The sequence below is a fragment of the Gorilla gorilla genome, chromosome 11 (genome assembly GCF_029281585.2).
Source record: "Gorilla gorilla gorilla isolate KB3781 chromosome 11, NHGRI_mGorGor1-v2.1_pri, whole genome shotgun sequence".
Classification (NCBI taxonomy): Eukaryota; Metazoa; Chordata; class Mammalia; order Primates; family Hominidae; genus Gorilla; species Gorilla gorilla.
In genome coordinates this window covers 130160749-130177584 of record NC_073235.2, presented here as the reverse complement: position 1 = coordinate 130177584, position 16836 = coordinate 130160749, and the positions used below count along the sequence as shown (strand labels likewise).

The following is a 16836-nucleotide window of genomic DNA, read 5'->3' as shown; positions in this document are numbered from 1 at the left end:
TATTTGGTAATATAGTTGGTACAGTACTTGGTAAGTATATAGTTTAAGTGAATGTCATGTAAAACAATGGCATGAGTGAGAAGAATTATTTCCATGTAAACTAAGTATTTTTAGAGACTAAAACAAGTCACTAGGATAAGCTGTTATTTGACCATGGAAAAGAACTGTAAAAGACTGAGAGAAAAATCATAAAAATCTAGAAGAATTCAGCATTCAAACTGTTTTATAAGTACATTAAAATGCTAAAAATCATAAATAGTACAGCATGAGTCTGGGTTATATTGGGGACAAAGAATCTAATCAGTGGACCCATATTCAAAGCCTTATGTGCCAGCAAATTAACAGTTGTATGTTAAAATTTAAAAACCTAAGCTTGAGGCAGGGCATGGTAATTCACGCCTGTAATCCCCACAATTTGGAAGACTACAAGGTAGGAGGATTGCTTGAGCCAGGAGTTGGAGATCAGCCTGGGCAACATGGCGAAACCCCATCTCTACAAAAATTAGCTGGGCATGGTGGCACGCGCCTGTAGTCCCAGGTACCTGGGAAGCTGAGGTCGGAGGATCACCTAAGCCTGGGGAGGTCAAGGCTGCAGTGAACCATGATAATGCCACTGCACTCCAGCCTGGGCGACAGAGTGAGACCCTGTCTCAAACCAACAACAAAACCCAAACAAACAAAAAAACCTATGCTTGCTAAATATATATATTATATATGTATATATAATAGATACATGTATATGTATGTGTGCATGTATGTATTTTTCTTCTTTTTTTTTTTTACTGATTACTTGCTTTAACTGAATTTTTTGATAAACTTATCCACTATCAAACTTGACTGCATACAATGAGGGGTTCTAATTAGAATTCAAATATAAAAAATAGCACGAGAATTACGGCACATGGTAGTATGCACATGCCAAACTGAAAAGAAACGCTGTTGGAACGGCACCATCATTCCCATTGAATTCAGAATACACAACAGTATTTTCTCAATGAAACTCAAAAATAAGAACACACATTTTGGAGCTAAGAAGTTCCCTAAAAATAATAAAAAGCATGACACAGCCATAAAACAAACATTTATGATGCATCATAAAATATCTCTTCTGGGCTAGGCATGGTGGCTCATGCTTGTAATCCAAGCACTCTGGGAGGCCGAGGTAGGTGGATCACCTGAGGTCAGAAGTTCAAGACCAGCCTGGCCAACACGGTGAAACCCCATCTCTACTAAAAATACAAAAAAAATTTAGCCAGGCATGGTGGTGCATGCCTGTAATCCCAGCTGCTTGGGAGGCTGAGGCAGGAGAGTTGCTTGAACCTGGGAGGTGGAGGTTGCAGTGAGGTGAGATCGCGCCACTGCACTCCAGCCTGGGCGACGAGTGAAACTCCGTCTCAAAAAATAAAAACAAAAAAAAGAAGTCTTTTTTCTGCCATTTGAAACACAATGAAGTAAAATCTACCATTTAAATCCCCAAAATATAGAATTCACAACAATTTACGGTAACCATGGTAACCATACATTCTTTGGTGGTGGAATCAGCATCAGTTCCAGATCCCAACTTCTAGCAGGTTATAACAGCAAAACACTAAGAGTGTGCACTAATTTTACAACTTAAAGTTGAGCTTGGATAATAGTACCTTCCTCACATCACTGTTACTAGAATGTCTGTCACACAGCTAGCACTCAATAGTTTTTGTTTTTTTTTTCAAATAAATACTTTAACTGTTGTATCTCCAGCACATGGGCTAGTATCTGGCACTTAATAAATATTTGCTTAAAATAAAAAATTTGTCCTTCAAAACTGAAAAAGTATCTAGGCCAGGCGAGGTGGCTCATGCCTGTAATTCCAGCACTTTGAGAGGCCAAGGCGGTGGATCACCTGAGGTCAGGAGTTCAAGACAAGCCTGGCCAACATGGCGAAACCCAGTCTCTACTATAAATACAAAAACTAGCCGGGCATGGTGGTGGGCGCCTGTAATCCCAGCTACTTGGGAGGCTGAGGCAGGAGAATGGCTTGAACCCGGGAGACAGAGGTTGCAGTGAGCCGTGATCGTACCACTGCACTCCAGCCTGGGTGACGGAGTGAGACTATGTCTCAAAAAGAAAAAAAAAGAGAGAGAAAGTATAAAATATTTTGGCCACTTACTCTAAATACTTAACTGAATGTGGCCATATCAGAGTATCCAAAAAAAGTAAAAAAGGAATTAAGAATATAAATCCCTGCTCACTGTGACCTCATAAGGTCCTGAATATTATACACAGAGCTCCAAAAGAGCATCTGATTTGCAATCCATCCTAATGCTACTAATCGTATAAAAACATTAAATACCTCTTTTCATCTGTCATCTAAAAAAAATTAAAATTCTTGTAATATTCATCTCAAGAGTCAAAATGTACACAGAATCAACAGAATATAAGTTACTATCCAGCTACATTTATTACCTGTGAAATTTCAAGCTTAAATGCACTGTCCACATAAAATAGATGGTATTAAGAGTGGCAACCTCTTTCTCAAATGTTATTTTTTATTTTATCTAAACCCTCACTGAAAAATTTATGGATCACTTTTTAAGGCTAGGACAATCTTTTATATTACATATCAATTATACTAATGTTTATAGTCTCCATAAAACAAATAATTTAGTCTAAAACTAGTCTTTAAATCAACTAGAAGTTATTTAACATGAAGGCCATTTTTCCTGTTGGCTATATTTTAAATGTCTGAAGTGTCCATTCAGAATTTTAGGGATTTCCATAAATACAACCAGAAAGACAGTGAAAGATAGTGACAAACCAATCAGTTAGGATGCCTTCATCACTCTGCCTCAGTAACAAATAGTTTAACTGCATCTAACTCTGAAGTTCATTTTAAAGTTTCACAATCTAAATTCAGTTACACTCTGAATGAACATCATTCAAGCATATAGGACAGTCATCTGAAAAAAAAGAAACAAGAAAGATTAGCTCCAAGTCTAGTAACATTAACAACAAGATGCTAGTTCAATTTATTTTAAAAAAAGGTATTAGTATAAATGATAGAAGGTATGTCACTATCCTAAAATTTAGAATTCATGATAGTGGATACTATTTGCTATGTATTCATATCTTCCAGGTAAATCAAGGAACGGCAGCTAGCATGCTTTATTTCAATATTTGTAACTCCAGTGCTTAGCCCTATCCTCAAATACGGTATGTGCTCAATAAGTAAATACAGTAACGATGTGTATCATTGAATCCTCTTAACAACCCTGAGCTATATGATATCTTCTTAACATAAATAAAGAAACTGAGGCTACAAGGATGGATCTGGGCCAATCTGCATGTAGTGGCCTAGCATAACACCTTGCCCTAAGCCACAAAGCTAGTAGCATTGTCAAAATCTGACTTCAAAATTCATATTCTTTCAATTATACCATGTCATCTAAACATCAGATACATAATTATTAAACCCAAGAGTTATATTATTCTTCCTAAATTATTTTCCTGCACTATTGCCTGTCAAAGAAAAAAATCTTCAGAAGCTATGGTCCCTCCAACGTTCTGCAGTAGACATTTGATGGTTGCCACTCTAGTCTTCATTCCCTACATCCCAAGAATTCTAGATTTCAGATTTGGGAACTCTATTTGGGGATCCTTGTGACAATGAAGTCAGGTTAGAACATGTGTCCAGTTGTGGCATGATCTAAGCTAACCCAATCAGAGGGAAATGCAGAACTTCTGAAAGTATTGGACCAACGACATAATTAAGGCAGTATACCCAGGAGCTGGGGACAACCATACTCGAATGAGGAAAATCTAGGCAATATTATTAAGCCACTGTATAGTTTTACCTTAAAATCAATCAATAAACCCTTCATATTTTTAAACCAATTAGATTCCGGTTTTGAGTTACAACCATAAAATCCAAAGTGACAGATTTTTATTAGGATATTTCTTATTTAATATCTTTCACATACAGTACTGTTCCCTTACTCATGGCATGTCCTCTTCCTTGATGCTTCTCATCTATAGGGCACTTGCTATATACCAGGCATTATGTGAGATGTTTAACATACATTATCTTTAATACTGAAAACAAATCTACATCCAAAACCTACAAGGGAAATCTTATCCTCACTGTTTCATATATGAGAAAAATCAAGCTCAAATAGATTGAGTGACATTCTCAATACCGCATAACTAATACTTGGAGTCAGGATTCAAAGCCATGTGTACCTAGCTCATAAGTACTTGATCTTTCAAATATATGAAGCAGAATTTCTCGTTAAAGGTCTTTGCTCAGGCATCAACTCCCAGAGAAGCTGTATCATTTACATATTTCCTGGCTATCTCATTCACAGAAAGGAAATACTACAATATATTGTAACTCTACGTTTACATGCTTACAAGGCACGCTCCATAGAACAGTTAAGATCCAGGTAACTTATGACACAGGACAAGTAGGCAATAAATATTTGTGGAATGACTCAATAGAGAAATGAAGTCCTATCTGCCACAGATTAAGTTCCATTAAGATAAATAATTGTCATTATACTGAGATATCCTTTTATGCACAATGTTTCTGAAATGTGGTATCTAGGAAGAAATCTGAAAATATTTCCTTGATATTACACATTTGCTGCTGTACTTACAAGGACTACACAGAAATGTCAGAAATCCAGAAGTGTAAATATATGTATTTTTTCCAAGTCAAATACTTTACATGGATTAAAGGACCTGTGTTTAGTAAAAGCAGGACATACATCTTAACCATGTAATAAAAATCAAATACAATTACAATTGTTTTATTGGCTTCATTTTGGAACCAATATCGTCCAACATAAGTAACAACTTTCTAGCTTAACTCCTTTTTCTGTAAATGAAATGCATGAACCAGGCTACCTCCTTGATATCACCTAGCTCTGTGATTCTGTAGTAATTCAAGAATATTATTAACTGGCAACTTCTCAGAGTGTTTCCCTGGCCACACAGCCTAAAAGTAACCATGAGCACTCTCCTATCAAACAATTTTCATGTTCAGCATAGTACTTGCCCAAGACATTTTTCTTACTTTTGCATCCCCACTGGACTGTAAGAACCAAGAGAACAAGACTTTGCTATATTTATTGGCACACCCCAGGGCCTTACACAACCTAATAGGCACCAAAAAAAATGTCTGCTGAAGAAATAACACTCATGTAATACTAATAATGCCTCTTTGCCCAACTTTAAAAAGCAAATAGTACATTACTAGACATGTTCTGCATTTTCTAAGTTTTAAGAAATCAATTTTCCCACATAAAGTATTATGTGCTTTGTATTAATCTTACAAGCAAAGGTTTTACAAATACTTAGTAACTGCCACGTTGTTAGTAACTTTAAATACAAGATAATTAATAATATAAAAGCATCTTATCAATTCCAAAACCACCTGCAAATTTTCCAAATGAAATTGCACGGCAATAAAAATCTTTATCAAAATAAAGCTTAATGAAGCAAAGAACAACAAACACAAATCATCCCAGTAACTCAGGACGGTAGTGTCTTTCTGAAATCATGCTGACTTGCTAGCTCTCCTCATTTCTGTGTACAGCCAGGGCACTCGGGTATTGATAGCGAGATACAGATAAATCTCACAGATAACTCCATCATATTTAGAATCACACAGCTCCTAGTGGGTACCTTACTGCCATTAAAACTTTCCCCCAACTCCTCAACACTCTCTTCGGACCATAAAACTAAAATCCCACAGCTTCAGATCTGCTCCTCTGCCTCCCCCTCCCGCAATTAATCCTTTCGAACTTTTCCCAGGGGATTCACATCTGCCATCAAGATGCTTTCATCCTGCTACTATTCCTAAGTGCCTGCTTCCTCCCAGTTACCTAGGTACTCTCGACCCAGAAAAAAAGCACGGGCGAGGCAGGCGTCCCTCCCTCCCACCCCAGCTTCTCCCCGACCCCCAGCACGAGCGCCCAGCAGGTGCCTCGCTCCGCACCGCCGCTCCCGGGCCGCTGAGAGGCGGGGCACACAAAGGACCCGCATGGACCTCCCCCCGGCCTCCTAGCGTCTTCCCCCACCCCCCACAGCCCGGCGCCCCGGGTGGCTGGAGAGCGAGGGCGGCGGCCGCAGGCTCGACGGAGACCAGGGACGCTCGCCCTGGTCGCCCCCTCCCTGACCCCAACCCCGCCCACGTCCCACCCACGAAGGCTGCCCAGAACGTAAACCCTCGCCCGGCAAAACCGAAAACGCAGCCCCAGCCCGGCTGCCCGGGCCCTGCGCATCCAGCCCGCAGCCTCCGACGCCGCGCCCGCCAGCCGGCGCCCAACGGCCGCCCCCGACCGCCTCCCACGCCACCCGGCGCTTTCCCAGCCCCGGAAGGGTCCCGGTCCCGCCGCCCGCTCCCCCACCTCCCGGGAAGCGCCCGACACCCGCCCGGCCGCCCCGCACTCACAGGCTGCCGGAGCAGGAGGTACACACGAAGGAGCCGACCGTCATGTTAACGTAGGTGGGGCCGCGCTGGTCGCAGTCGAAGCACTTTCGGTTGTGCGGGAGGCCGGTCATGTCCCGCAGCATCTTCAGGTGCTTCTCCTCCTGCTTCCGCTTCGCGCTGGCCGCCATGGCCGCGGCGCCAAGGGAGGAGGCCGGCAGGGCCGGGAGCCGGGCAGCGCTGCGCCGGGGGCCCGCGGTCCCACGGGCCGCCCTGGCCGCGGCCGCCGCCCTCCGTCTGCGCGCGCCGCCCGCGCCGGACCCGGCCTCAGCGGCTTGGCTGTACTGGGCTTGACGCGGCCCGGGCGCTGTGGTACGCGGGCTGACGGGCCACACCAACCGGCCCAGCCGGGACAACCGCCGCCGCCGCCGCCGCCACCTTCCCGACTTCTCCTGAGGGGAAAAGACGAGGAAGGGGACGGCAAGAGGAGGCCCGCCCCGGGCGGCCGGTAGCCAAGTGTCCGCTGGCGCCCTCTGCTGGCCAGGAGGAGTCACTGCGGCCTCGCTGAGGCATGGGCCGGGTCTGGAGCCAAGTAGGGAAGACACAATGGTGATAATAATATTAATAATAGACAGTATTTATTGAGCGCTTATATATGCAAAGCGTTTCACATGGGTTACCTTCCCCTTCTGTTTAAAACTCTTCAAGGGCTTTCCACTGCTTTGAGTATAATTCCAAATTCCTCACCGTGCCCTAAAAAGTGCTCCATAGTCTAGCCCAGTCTACCTCGTTCTTCATCGTCCTCACTCAGCCACACTGGATTTTGAGTTTTCTGAACACAGCAAGCTCCTTTCTGACTCCTGCAGGACCCTTGCCCTTGCTCTTCTCTCTTTATCTTTGGGCCAGCTAATTTGGGGGGGCTTGAGGTGTCCTGTGCACTGTAGGATACTGGGCGGCGTTCCTAGCCTATACGCACTAGATACAAGAACAAACCCCCCAATTCCCATTGCTGGCAACCAAAAATCCCCAGATATTGCCAAAAGTGGAGGGAAGTTTAGGGCGGTGCAGTCACCTGGCTTGAGAACTGCTGCGTATGGAAACCCGGATCATCCATAGCTGACATCCTCTAAGTCAGGTGGGGCTCAGATGTCACCTCCCCCGCCAGGCTGTCCCAGATCAGCCTAGTTAATGTTGCAGCTCATCTTTCTCGCAGTTGCTCTCCATCAAATTGCTGCGTTGTATTTTCGTCTCAGTTCTAGCTATTTGAAATACTGCATCTTATTTCGTGTTTACCATGGGTGATCTGGACTCTCCCTTTAGGCGCTAAACAGCCTGGCCCCTGTATTTTCTGCGCCACTCCACCCCATTCCCCTCGCAGAGCTGGAGACTAGGTGTTCAATGTTGACGGAATGAATACATGAAATCGTTCATGTAATCTTCACAACAACCCTTCGAGGTGAGCGTTATTGTTATTTACATTTTACAAAACAGGAAGATGAAACCCTGAGGGATTAAGTAAATTTACCCAAGGGTACCTATGGCGAAGCTCAATTCCAACCCAGACAGCCAGACTGCAGGACCCAAATCCCTTAGTCACTGCAACAATCAACTTCGTCTCTCGTTTTCCAGAGGAGTACAGGGAGACCCAGAGAGCTGAAGTTCTCAAATCACTGGGCTGGTGAATGGATTAGAATCTACGTTTCCTAACAGCCAAGACCAACCTCCACATCTCTCATGAAAGGGACTGGGTGAATCAACAAAGTGAGACTTCATATTAATATAATACTACTACTAATAATTAATTTTTTAATATTAAAAGAAATGGACAGATAGATTGGCCAATGAATGTTTTTAAACTTTTCTATTATGGAAAATATCAAACTACCATGAGCCCATGGACCACTTTCAACAATTAGTAAGCTCATGGCTAATCTTGCTTTATAAATACCTCAACCCTCCATCCCCTCTCCTATTATTTTAAAGCAAATTCTAGGTTTCATACCATTCATCTAAATGGTACATAGTTCCATTTGTATCCCTAAAAAATAAAAACTTTATCTCTTTCAAACTTAGCCATGATACCATTAGCATATCTAAAAAGTTAACAATAGGCTGGGCACGATGGCGCACACCTGTAATCCCAGCACTGTGGGAGGCCAAGGCAGGTGGATTACCTGAGGTCAGGAGTTCAGGACCAGCCTGGCCTACATGGCGAAACCCGGTCTCTACTAAAAATATGAAAATTAGCCAGGCATGGTGGCATGCACTTGTAGTCCCAGCTACTCGGGAAGCTGAGGCAGGAGAATCACTTGAACCTGGGAGGCAGAGGTGGCAGTGAGCCAAGATTGTGCCACTGCACTCCAGCCTGGGCAATAGAGCAAGACTCCGCCTCGAAAAAAAAAAAAAGTTAATAACTCCTAAAGATCATCAAATATCACACTAGTGTTTAAGTTGGCAATTATCAATATTTTAATGAGATTTTTACAGTTTGTTTGAACCCACTCCTTGCAACTGGGTAATATGTCTCATAAGGTTTCTTTGGGTCTCTCCACCATCTCTTTTTTTTTTCATTATAATTCATTTGTTTTAGTAATTGGGCGCTTTATTCTGTAGAGTTTCTCATAATCTGTATCATTTAACATGTCCTTCTGTTCTATTTCCTAAAAATTGGTAGTTAGATCTAGTTCACTAGTATCCAGTTCAGTATTTTTGCGGGGCAGGCATTCATTTCATTGTGTTCTTCCATCAGGAGGGACATAATTGAGGAGAGGATATCTTTTTCATGATGTTAGTAACCATTGATGATTAATGTCTAGATTCATTAATTCATTAATGATTGGAAAATACTGATATTCTAATTCTGCCATTCTGGCTGGGTGCGGTGACTCACACCTGTAATCCCAGCACTTTGGGAGGCTGGGGCAGGAGGATCATCTAAGGTCAGGAGTTCGAGACCAGCCTGGCCAACATGGCGAAACCCCGTCTCTACTAAAAATACAAAAATTAGCTGAGCATGGTAGCGGGCACCTGTAATCCCAGCTACTCGGGAGGCTGGGGCAGGAGAATCGCTTGAACCCAGGAGGTGGAGGTTGCAGTGAGCTGAGATCCCACCACTGCATTCCAGCCTGGGTGACAGAATGAGACTCTGTCTCAAAAAAATAAAAAATAAAAATAAATAAATAAATAAAACTAATTCTACCATTCCTTCATTTATCAGCTCAAATTTTCTATAAAGAAAAAATTTCCCCTCATCTACCACTTTATTTGGTATAGTACATGTCAGAAAGGCAGGATAAATATTTGATTCCTTTCCTTTATTCACAAATTTTCAAAATAATGTATTGGTTTCATTTCACCTTCCAGTGGTGATCAATATATATAGACAGAGATATATAGATATATCTGTATTTATATTTTGGAGACAGGGTCTCACTCAGTCACCCAGGCTAGAGTACAATGGTACAATCATAGCTCACTACAGCCTCGAACTCCTGGGCTCAAGTGTTCCTCCTGCCAAGTGTTCCTCCTGCCTCGGCACACCCCCTCAAGAAGCTAGGACCACCACTCCCGGCTAACTTTTGTATTTGTTGTAGAGACAAGCTGTCGCTATGTTGCCCAGGCTAGGCGATCAATATTTTTAAAGTGCTATTACAAACTCAAGGATTTAAATGAATTTAATATATTTTACATCCCCAATGCTCACATTGTCTCATCATTGGCCAGTGGGAACCACTGAAAGCTGGCTTTTGAGTATTTTGACAAGACCCTTGACCTAATCCTGAAGTCAACTGAAGTTTTTGTTGTTGTTGTTGAGATGGAGTCTCACTCTGTTGCCCAAGCTGGAGTGCAGTGGTGCAATCTCAGCCCTGTCTCCTGGGTTCAAGTGATTCTCCTGCCTCGGCCTCCCAAGTAACGGGGATTACAGGTGCCCCCGACACCACACCCGGCTAATTTTTGTATTTTTAGGAGAGATGAGGTTTCAGCATGTTGGCCAGGCTGGTCTCCAACTTTTGACCTCAAGTGATCCACCAGCCTCAGCCTCCCAAAGTGCTGGGATTATAGGCATGAGCCATTGAGACTGGCCCTGGAGTTATATTCTGACAGGGCCCCGGGCCATTCAAGAGATGAAAGCAATGTTGAATTCTTGACTGATCCAAACAGAAGGCTTACTGACCAGACCCATGCTGGCTAAATATGACACCCAGCAGTCTCTTAGTCATAACCAACAAATGCCCTCACGCCACAGCCAGTGGCTTATTTGTTTCTATATTTGCAGTGCTCCTTTGTCATTTGTTTGTTCTCTGGTTGCTCATCTCTCCATGGTCTATCATCTGATAAATTCCAAAATCAGAAGGCATGGCTGTAGCACCTTATGTATGCAAACAGTGGAATGAGTGGTTGGTTGATTATTGTGTTTTTGTTGATTTAAAGAGACAGGAGTAAGGCTGGGCACAGTGGCTCATGCCTGTAATCCCAGCACTTTGGGAGGCCAAGGCAGGAGGATTGCTTAAGCCCAGGAGTTTAAGACCAGCCTGGGCAACATAGTAAGACCTTGTCTCTACAAAAAGAAAAAAACAAATTGATTAGCTGAGTGTGGTGGCATGTGCCTATAGTTCCAGCTACTCAGGTGGCTAAAGCCAGAGGATTGCCTGAGCCCAGCAGGTTGAGGCTGCTGTGAGCCATGGTCGTGCTACCACACTGCAGGCTGAGTGACAGAGCGAGTGCTACCGCACTGCAGGCTGAGTGACAGAGCGAGACCCTGTCTCAAAAAAAAAAAAAAAAGAGAGAGAGAGAGACAAGGGTAGGTGCAGTATTTCCAAACTATAGACCTGTAGGAAGGTGAATGTTTTCCTCAAGCTGAAAGTTTATACAACCCTTTTGGATGTTAGCTGTTTCATGCCATACATAGTATCAAAGTTGGTTTCTACTTTAAAATATCCCAAGGAGAGTTTGCTGTGTATCAAGCAAGACTACTTATTTACTTTAATTTCTGTAACTTTCACAACAACGCAGAAAGAGGTATTATTACCGCTGTTTTATATATGAGGAAACTAAGGCTCTGAAAGGCTGGCCTGCCCAAGGCCATGCCAGAAGTGAGGCATGAAGCCAGGATTCAAACCCAGATCTGGCTGCCAAGGCACCAGCTTCTGCTTCCAGTGACTGAAGACTGATCCTGCTTATTGGACTTGCAAAGCAGAAATTACCTTTAGAGATGTTAACACTGCAGCCAGAGTAATCTCTTCAAAATCCAAATGTGATTCAGATGTCCCCAGTTCCCTCCCCCTACTTAAGCTTTTGCATTGCTCTTAGGATGAAAGAAAACCTCGGAGGCTCAGACGCCCTGCACAGGCAGCCTCCTTCCTGCTCACCCTAGGTCTCTCCCAGCCCAGCCCAGCACCCCCCAGCAGCGCCCACCTGCCCCCTGCCACCCCCTGGCCTCTGCCCCATGCCCCAGTGCCTTGGGCACCATTCTAAGTCCCCACCACTCTGCTCCAGCCCTACTTCCTCTCAGTTCTTTACATTCTCCTGGCTCCCACCACAGGGCCTTTGCACACACTATTTTTGTTGGTAAAAATGGTCTTCCATCTCCACTTTCCCTTCTCAACCATAACAGATGCAGCTTAATATCCGTTTTTCAGAGATCCTTTCCTGACATGCCTAAACATGTCAGACCTCATTATATGTACTCATAGCCCCACGGGCCTCTCCTTTATAGCATTTGCTGCTGTGGCTACTTACATTGCTTTGTGATTTTCAGTTAGGGCCCCTCTTCCTTCCCCCCAGCCCCATACGCTGCAGGCCTCCTCCGGGAAGGGACCAAGTCTGTGTCCACTACTATTTCTCCAGCACTCACTGTGAGACTTGGCACTTAGAAAGGGCTCAGTAAATATTGGTTGGATGAATAAATAGATGCAGCAATGAGGAAGCAGAGATAAAGCTTCCCTCACTTTGATGCAGCAGGTTCAGCATTCTGTGTATTGTTGTCTCTGCTGTTTTGGCTCCCAGAATGACTATAGTTCTGTCAAAGCTACAACGGTTTTGTTAAGGAACTTGCAAATTCTGGAATCAGACTTCCAGTGGTAAGAATCTAAAACCTCCCTGAATGCTGTCTGACTTGCTTAAAGGTTCTTGGCCTGTCTTATCACTAGTGGTGAGTCAGAGACTATATCCCCGACAAACCCTGGTGTTTGGAGAGGCCCCAGGGAGCCAGGGAGCCAGCAGCAAGCTGCCAGGTCATCTTAGACTGCTCCACCCTCCATGCCTGCAGGCAAGGCCCCAAGAGGAGGCCCCCTGTTTACTTGAGAGCAAAGCAGGACTAGCAATAACCAACATCATGGAATGGCCAGTGGTAGCTTTGTCCCTGGAGGGCTTTCCATTCATAAAGGACCTCAATTTAGACTTTTCTTTTCTTTTTTTTTTTTTTTTTTTTGTGACAGAGTCTTGCTCTGTTGCCCAGGCTGGAGTGCAGTGGCACCATCTTGGCTTGCTGCAACCTCCACCTCTTGGGTTCAAGCGATTCTCCTGCCTCAGCCTCCCAAGTAGCTGGGATTACAGGTGTGAGCCACCATGCCTGGCTAATTTGTGTGTGTGTGCATGTTTTTTTGTTTTCTTTTTTTTAGTAGAGACAGGTTTTTGCCATGTTGGCCAGGCTGGTCTCAAACTCCTGCCCTCCAGTGATCCTGTCACCTCAGCCTCCCAAAGTGCTGGGATTACAGGCATGAGCTGCCACGCCTGACTTAGGTTTAGACTTTTGACAATATCTCTGAGTTACTGCAGTGTCAGAAAGATCCATTGACAGAATAGAAAAAAGATGTTGCCAGTCATGTCCCACGCCATTCTTGCCACCTGCATTGCACTCATATTTTTAGTAAGTCTTGGACCTACATTGTGAATAGTGCAATTACTATGTTTTCTTTGTTTACTTGTATATTGTTTAATATTAAACAATATATTGGTTAAGTTTAATTATTTTAGAATATGCCACAGTTTGGGGAGGCCCTGTTTTGACATCTCTTCATGTTTTAATATTCTGGGACCCTCAAAAAAATTGAACTGGTCACAAAGCAAGCTACCTTCTTCCCCAAGCCCCCACGTTGCTGATCGGCTTTCCCTAGCCCCAAGTCTTAGAGCACAGAGCCTCTCTCAGAAGCCCCTAAATCCTCTCTTAAACACTCAGTTTCAGTCAGGTAGCTCTGGGTGGCTGGGGACCCTCAATATTGTTCATTCTTTTTTTTTTTTTTTTTTTTTTGAGACAAGATCTCGCTGTGTCACCCAGGAATACAGTGCAGCAGCCTAATCATGGCTCACTGCAGCCTTCGACTTCTGAGCTCAAGTGATCCTCCAGAGTAGCTAGGACTGCAGGCATGCACCAACATGCCCTTCTAATTATTGTTTTTAATATTGTTTGTAGAGACCGGGGTCTTGCTGTGTTGCCCAGGCTGATCTCGAACTCCTGGCCTCAAGCGGTCTTGTTGCCTTGGCTTCCCAAAGTGCTGCTATTACAGGTGTGAGCAACTGTGTCTGGCCTCAATACTGTCCATACTTAGAGTCTTCAGATCTTCCTTTCCCCTGCCCCTGTGGTGCCCGGAGCTGCTTTGGATTACGGAGAGGAGTTACCTGATAGCAATAAGCATTTACAATGTAGGAAAACTGGAGCTGTAGGTTTTGCATTTTGATTAACATTCTTCGCTCCCCATGGCGTGACATTTTCCGCTTTTGGCCATGGAGCCAAAGCTCATTTTTACAGCCCACATAAGTAATGCAAAAGAAAAGTAACATTGGCCCCATTAACTCCCCCAGGTTCCACTGGGTTTCACAGAGTGAATAATCACAGGGCCTCAAGTATAAAGCACTGTGGAATAATAGTCGACTCAATTTTTTTCCCCCATCTCTTCTTTTGAAGGTACCTTCCTTTAGCTGTGGTTTGATTATTTTTAACATTGCTTCCTGACTTGCTTTTTAATTTGTAAGAAGCAGCATGATAGAAAAGAAAGAAGGGGCAAAACCTACAGAGAACAGCACTTGGTGTATACTTCCTGGAAATATCAGTGTGGTTTCTGGGCATACTCTACAGAGAGCACCAGGGATGTAGAAGCTAGACACGTGAATGGCACACATCCCTTACCACCAGTGGCTGTGGCACTGACAGGTGGATACCTGGCTTCTCTTTCCTTAGAGATGCCAGGAAAAACAGAGAAGCTGCAGATCTGCCCTCCAGCTGTCCGTGTTGTTGGAGACTTTTTCTTTTACCTCGGTTCATTTTCCACTGTCATTTGTGAGCTGAATTTTGTGCACTCAGAGAGCAGGGACCAGGTCATATCCTTCTGTGTCTCTACTTTGCTGGGCTATAAAAGATCGCTCATAAATTGCATCAGTTGATAGACTGATCCAAACTCAGGCCATTCTAAAAGCCCAAAACCATTGCAACCTGACTTTAGTTATCCATTTATCAGAAAGACATTTTTTTTTTATTTTAGAGGGAAACCAGAAGTAGCTTTCAGCCTGCCTTTCTCCATTCATTCAGTGAATATTTACTGAGTATCTACTCTTTACCAGGCACTGTGCCAGACACTGGGGATTCAGCAATGAACAAGACAACATCTACTTTCCTGGGGTTTATGTTCCGTTGGGAGGGAGAACAGACAAACAAATTAATATAATGGACCAGGTGATGCTAAGTGCTCTAAAGGAAAATGAAGCAGGGTAAGGTAATAGCATGTGAAAGGAGAGGATGTTACTGGGTGGTTACGGGAGGCCCAGAGTAGGCGAAGCAGGGGAAATTCTCGGGGTTGCACATATCAGAAGTCACAGGTAAGTGGACTTCTGTGCATGGAGGCTCTGCAACCAAGCAGCCTCCCTCCCTTGGTCAGTTCGTGCCAGAATCAGGATTCCTGGGCTGCCCTAGTCGCCTGTAGAGGACTTGAATCATAATCTTCAGAAGCCAAGGGGGAGAGAAAAGGTCCCTGCCTCTGCAGTGCGAAGAGAGTCCAGGGTAAGAAATGCTCCATTCACGTTGTCAATGGAACTTTGTTCTTGCCCATTACTGAAAAGAGAAAGGGGATCTTCCCTTCTGGTTCAGGGGAAAGAAAGGGGCCCCTGTGGGGAGAGAAACCTGCTTTAGTTATCAGAAAAGAAACATTAGTGGGGCTTGCTGGGCCTACAGAAAAGGAAAATGGACCCTACCCATCAGCCCTCCATTTTGAAGGGGTCAGATGGGGGTATTTTAAAAGTGGGTCTCTAAAAAAACCTCCTCTCTTTCTTTTTGTATTTCTCAACAAATGCTGGCAGATAGGCAATGGCTCATTAGACAGCATGTGCTGAACTGAGCACAAAGTAATTCCCTTGAGCCCAGTTGACTGATGTTGCCATCATACCCCATCCCCTGAGAAGAGAATCGATTGCATAGAGCTCCACTGTTGATCCCCCAATACCAATGACTAATGTTTCCCAGTTGACTAAGCACCCAGTTAATACTCACAGCAGCCTTTGGACATAGATTTTATTGTTATATCCATTTTACAGATGAAGAAACTAAGGCTCCCGAGTTGACGGCTTGCCAAGGTCACATAGCTGGGAAGTGATGGAGCTGGGATTGGAAGGCCAGTGGTTGGACTTTAGAGGCCATAATTTAACCGGTACAGTCAGCACTGTACTCTGTTGAATCCTTTTCTTATGAATGCAAACCAAGGCCACATGAAAACAGGAAAACCTAGGAGGCACTTCCTGGTCTCGAGCTGGGCTCTAGGAATACAAACATCCCAGGACATAACTGGGCTCTGTTAGCCTGAGGTTTCTGCTTTATAAGGATGCTATGCCAGCCCCGGGGCTCCAGGATGTGCACTTGAAGGACCTGTTTTCACTCAAGAAGTTATTCAAATGAGGGAAATTACCTGAAAATTTACACATACCAAGTTCCCAGAGTGAAAACAGCCTGAATATTCATTTAGGTAACTTGCTACACAGAGGTGTCCCTGTTGAATGTGCATAGAACTTATAGCAGAGGACTTAGAGCGAAAAGCCCAAGTCGGCTTATGAGTGGGGAAGTCCCTGGAGCAACTTTACAGGAACAAGGTCATGGCCATTTTTACCATAAGGATACCCTTATCAGTTTATCATTAGTCATCACCCCACCTCTGGGGCATTAATGATTCAGAAGGTAACAGTAAGAACAGAGTAAGAAAATATACTCAGCACAGCATCTGGCATTAATGGAAGCACTGCTATCATTATTCTCATTGTTTTAAATATGGTATACCAATTCCTTTTCCATTCAGCGTGTGCTGTTTGTAAGTTACCAAGTCAACCGGAACTGCAGTTTAGCTGCAATTTGCCAGAAGCTGCCGTAAGTGAACCACCTTGTGTGCAGCTACCCTTTGCTCAGAGCATTGCTGCACTTTGGTTGAAATCCACTGTGCTCTAAGTGATCT

At 44.0% G+C, this 16836-nt stretch overlaps 1 protein-coding gene and 1 long non-coding RNA gene across 11 annotated transcripts in view; one reads left to right on the top strand and one right to left on the bottom strand.

The window, feature by feature from the left end:
* The window catches only part of AGFG1 (ArfGAP with FG repeats 1), an 89120-nt gene extending 82232 nt beyond the window's left edge, over positions 1 to 6888 (bottom strand). For all 9 annotated transcript variants that reach the window (XM_031008613.3, XM_055380595.2, XM_031008614.3 and 6 more), the window contains exon 1: positions 6434 to 6888. In XM_031008613.3, coding sequence (XP_030864473.1) covers positions 6434 to 6600 — 167 coding nt within the window. In that variant the 5' untranslated portion in view covers positions 6601 to 6888. The remainder of the gene's footprint in view (positions 1 to 6433) is intronic.
* Positions 6342 to 16836, top strand: part of LOC109025988 (uncharacterized) — a 71321-nt gene continuing 60826 nt past the window's right edge. For both annotated transcript variants that reach the window (XR_010129712.1, XR_002004963.3), the window contains exons 1-3: positions 6342 to 6483; positions 7730 to 7865; positions 8039 to 8170. This is a non-coding gene — a long non-coding RNA (uncharacterized lncRNA). The remainder of the gene's footprint in view (positions 6484 to 7729; positions 7866 to 8038; positions 8171 to 16836) is intronic.